This window comes from Adiantum capillus-veneris, chromosome 4 (assembly GCF_014529385.1).
Source record: "Adiantum capillus-veneris isolate H3 chromosome 4, ASM1452938v2, whole genome shotgun sequence".
Classification (NCBI taxonomy): domain Eukaryota; kingdom Viridiplantae; phylum Streptophyta; class Polypodiopsida; order Polypodiales; family Pteridaceae; genus Adiantum; species Adiantum capillus-veneris.
The window spans coordinates 88,422,680-88,427,719 of NC_140934.1; the positions used below are offsets into that span (position 1 = coordinate 88,422,680).

General features: G+C 44.2%; 1 protein-coding gene across 1 annotated transcript; it reads right to left on the bottom strand.

Annotated features, from left to right (window-relative positions):
• Nucleotides 1–1,389: 1,389 nt before the first annotated feature.
• LOC147459561 (uncharacterized) lies at nt 1,390–3,989 on the bottom strand (the record flags this gene model as incomplete). Its single annotated transcript, XM_086511612.1, has 2 exons — nt 1,390–2,577; nt 2,792–3,989. Coding segments are annotated over 2 exons (1,761 nt in total), but the record flags the coding sequence as incomplete, so codon positions are not given.
• Between the last annotated feature and the right edge of the window lie 1,051 nt (nt 3,990–5,040).

A 5,040-nucleotide genomic window follows, 5' to 3' on the forward strand; every position in this document is an offset into this window, starting at 1 on the left:
GGCGCTAAATCTCCCCTCGGAATAAACACGGTAATAATAGAGGTAATAAACGCGCTAATAATAGCAAAAGTAGTCATGGTAATAGTTCAAATACAAAAAATCCCCCTGTCTTCCTCTCTCTTCCCTCTCCAGCTAGATTTCAACCTTCTCTCTACAAAACGCGATAAAAGACCGCGATAAACAATTAGAGATTTTCATAGTGACTAAAGCGATGCAAAAAAGTGTCCCTAGCGTTAAAGCGTGCTAGTAGTGTTTTAACATTAAACATACAAGAAGTTTAATGAGTAGCTGTGATGTTTAATGTGTAATGTTTAACTTTTTCTCTCTCTGTTTTAATATTTATTCAACCTCACCATTAAATCTATGCTAATCTCTTTTTTCTCTTCCCTTAATCACACACAAAGAAAACAATAAAGCACCTACGAACCAATCACACCTACAACCAACAATTAAACAAGCAAAGTGAGGCCAAGCAAACACCTACACCAAACATGCAAGAGGTGTTTGTGTGTGTATGAAGGGGGGGGAGGGGGAGGGGGGGGGGGGGGGGGGGGGGGGGGGGGGAGAGAGAGAGAGAGAGAGAGCTTTCAGAGGGAGAAAAAGAGAGAGAGGGGTGTGAACATTGAGAGGAAGAGAATATGAGAATAGGATTGCAGGTGCCATGGTGGTAAGAGTAGAAGAGCAAAGTATGTTGCAAAAAATGTGGCATACTTTGCTTTGTTTCTTAATATACACGACAATATGTATATAATAGGCATGGTAATATTTAATTTATAAAAAATCCATTTTGGCTCCCTCCTCTTTGGCTATCCCATTTTAAACTCTCTCACTACAAAACACGTTAAATGGCCATGACAACTTTGAGAAAGTTCTGTGGTGCATCCTTTGGCGCCACTATTGCCGCTCATGCAATACTTTCCTTTGTTAATACATGGAAATAGTGGTGGTTTTGGACCTTTCCTCTTATAGTGATGCTTCTGATCAGTGTTCTAATGTTTTTGTTGACATTAGTTTTTGCTATCCAAAGAGTCGAGCGGAAGAGGATGTTTTTCTGATGGAGTTTGCATGCTCATCCTCTAATCTGGATTTGAAGTTGAGAATTACATCATCACATTCGTTCCCTAGATTCTACCATCTTTGAAGTAGAGAATTTCTCACTGATCTGCGATTCTATGTCTCCATTTCATGTGACTTTGATTGGATCTTCTTATTTGACAGGTTTCCTCCCTTAACATATTGCCAAAAGAGATGCACAAAGATTTGAAATCCCACATGTATGGTGACGGGTAGATGGTTATAATAAGTGTGTTCGTGTATATATGTTTTCAAGTAGCTCATACGAAGAAGTTGAGAGAGAGAGAGAGAGAGAGAGAGAGAGAGAGAGAGAGAGAGAGAGAGAGAGTGCCTCGACAATTGCAGTGAAACACAAGCACCATTTGAGAGCACATACCCAAGTTGATGAGGGATGACAAGTAGGGACTGTAAGGCGTGTGTCACACTAGGCAGGCAAGAGGCGGCCCTGCTTAGGTGGAGAGCTTGTATTCGCTAAGCAAAAAGGCAAAGTTGGCCCGGATACCTTGTCAGAGGGGCGGGCCAAGTTTTGAGGCTCCATGGCCATCTGCAAAAAGGTGCATGGGAAAACTGTTGACGGGTGTTGAGCCTTGCTCTGCAGCGTCAAACACGGGTTGCTCACCACCTGCCCTACTTTGATTGGCTTTGAAAAATGTCACCTCTAATGTCGTGAAGTTGTGTGTGACAGCAACCTGGTTGGACCTCCACAAACCAAAGCGGGGTGGGTGTCCTAGTCTAACAGGGCCTAAGTACAAACAAATCTTGTAATAAGGAAATACGGATAATTGGATTGCAACGCAACCACATATATAATTATAATTAGCAAAACTCAACTTGTGACACTAAAGTGCCTGCCTCTAACTTTAACTGTTATTTAGTGAAACAAAACAATTCTAGGCCGTCATTTTCCTTCTGCCATTACCTTTATTGCTCGTACCTCGTCTCAAAGGTCTGCCGATAGTAGCCATTTTGTTTCAATTTTGCACAAGGCTAGGCTAATTAGATAACATGCATCGAGGCCCGCGCCCATACGTCGAGGATTCTCCTTGGCAGTGTATTGGTGCTCGCAGCACACAAGATGCCCTGCACACACGCTGGCAGTGAGCTGCAGGCTACCTTTGCCGGATATCACTCTCACTTGAGCCTCTGCTTTGAAACCGTCAAAGTGATGTGCAGCAACATCAAATGGACTGCCTGAGATCTCCAACAGCCTTGCTCCCGCTTGCCATGAACCCTTCTTCACTTCGAAATGGGGTGCCCACGACATCTCACTTGTTTCGTTGCCAAATCCATCCACCAGACATAGTTGCAACACCATTGCTGCATCATCCTCCTTCAGAAGAGAAGCTCTTGCCAGCTGAATTACCTGCTGCTTCAGAGACTTGCTCGACCTCACCTGAAGCAGACCCTCCACACCTAGCAGCTTCAATACTGACAGCACCCGGTCTTCCGCATTGGAGCAGTCGCGCACTTGCATCTCCTCGATGCTAAGGCGTACCCTCTTTTCTGGCATGGTCGATCAGCAAGCAATTAATTATTAACTAAGATGATCGGTAATGCTGTCATATATATATATATATATATATATATATATGTATATATATTTATATATATATATAATATATATATATATATATATATATGTATATATATATATTTATATATATGTATGTATGTGTGTGTGTGTGTGTGTGTGTTAAAGCTAGGATCGAGCCCGCACCTTTGGTTATCAAGTAGTCTGACTCCCCACGAAAATAGCCCTTCAGCTCCAATCGACGTGTCACCTCGTATTCTGCATCATTCAAGGCAAAATCTTTCTGTTGCTGCACAGCTATCATGCCAGGCGCACCCGGCCCGGACTTACAGGCAGAGTGCTCGTGATCTGCGACTATTTTGGCCATTTGAAGCTTCACTCCGATGAGAAAAGCAAAACCCAGATCATCCGCAAAATACCAATTTCTCCGATTTGGAACTTTCTTGAAGTGAGGCTCGCGAATACTTGGCCGACAACACCTTCGGATCCTATATATTGGAAGAGAGGCCAGCTGATATCCATTTTCTTCAGCTCTTGCTGATCCTTCATTATATGGCGCTGCGCTGCCTGTGGCCGTCTCTTTAATTGGTTGCTGTGCGACGTCTACCATGAATTTCCTAACGTAGATTGGGCTGAGACTGGTTTCGAAGAAGCAGCATGAACAGGTCTCATGCTGCTCATGCTCGTTGAGGAGTATGCCATAGGCCGTCCTAGCCAGGCTCTGCTCCAATTCCAGATCAATGATGAAAGTCGTTTTCGGTGGAAGGATCCACTCCTGAAACGTCCATGCCCTGCTAAACCACCGTGGAATCACGTCCTCGTTGACCTCCCCGACCTGTTCGGCATCGCCACCGCCGCCTCGCGACAGCTGCATCTTAAATCCTCTCCCGATGCCATGGTGGACCACGTGACAACCTATGCTCTTCTCATAATACAAGCCCATCTGCCCTATCTCTCTCTCCTTCTCCTCTCTATCTTGTTGATTAATACACACGGCATCAAACCACACCCATTTCACCTGATCTGATCTCAAGATAGTAAGGAAATCCAAAAGCTTCTTATAGCTCGATTCCTTGGAGAAGTCGCTAGTTGCAAACAGTTGTTCGTAGCTCCCATGCGCATGCGCATCATTGCAACATGGCCACCAAGTGCGCGCAACTGATGACAGCCTCTTGCCAATTATCTTTGACAACTTGCGAACATCTGCGCTCCATGTGTGGGAGATGACGTGCCAGCTTCGGCGTCTCGTGAAGATGATCCCTCCTGCATTGTCATTACTAAGAGTGGCCTCTACATCGATCAGCCTCAGCGGTGTTGCATCCATATTATTGTCATCTTCTGCATCACATGAGCTGCCTGTTCCTGTGGTATAAAATACAGACAATTGTTAGACTAGATAAGTAGAGACTAGAAATTTACAAAGAGGGAAGACCAGAGGGAGATCCAGAAGGTGTGATTTTGAGCATTTTTCCTTGTGGAAAGATTACCCTTTCCCCGACATCATGAGCTTGTTGCAAGCGAGGCGTATCACACCCAGGTACCTGCAGGTTGCGATGGGCCGGCCACCTCCCGCGGGAGGGGGCTGGGAGGTTCTGCACCCACCGACGCACAGACCTAGGCATGGCGCTCCGCCTCCCCTGCACAAGTTCATGATGCCGAATATTGTAGGGAGAACAGTGGAAAGAAGGTCTCTTTACCACAAGGGAAAGTACACGAAATTTTTTGTTGCTGGAAACCAGCTAGCTAGACGTGGAGATTGGGGGCAGGGCGCTGCGCCATAGATTAACTGCCCCCAACCGCACCTAGCTAGATGTGTGGTGTTGCATGTGCATGCAGATCAGGGCAAACTAGTTGTACTACTTAGACCTTCTTTGTTTATTCCTTGCAGCGCCTCAGATTTTCTAATGGCCCCAAGGAGCATTTTTCAACCACGCCTGTACTAGCTACTGCTGCTGAGAAGAACTTTGTCAGAGCTAATTAGAAAGAATGGACGTTGATTAGTAGACAAAGCCTCGTCTAATACATTGTCTCTATACTACGACTAGCGTCGAATCGAAATAAACAGTATCGGGATGCCTTACTGTTTTTGGCCTGCCCAAAGGGCAAAGGCTATAGCGATGCAATTAATGTCTTTTTGCTGACTAAAATAGAAAAAATAATTGAGTTGTATTTTTAAGCAATTTTTTGCTAAGCCAAAAATGTGATTGGTTGAATTAAGATAGTGGGTACTCATTTAAATGAAGAGTGTGTAACTCTAATGATGACATGTCTTGAGTCTTCAAATATTAAAGATTTTGGGCTGCCTCTAATGAAAAGAACGTGGGTTTGTTCATTTTGTGGGTTCACAAATCCCAAGAATCATCTTTTCATTTTGAGAAGTTCTTTCGTTTTTATTTTATTTTTATTAAAGATGGGTTCTCTTTTTGGATGGCTAA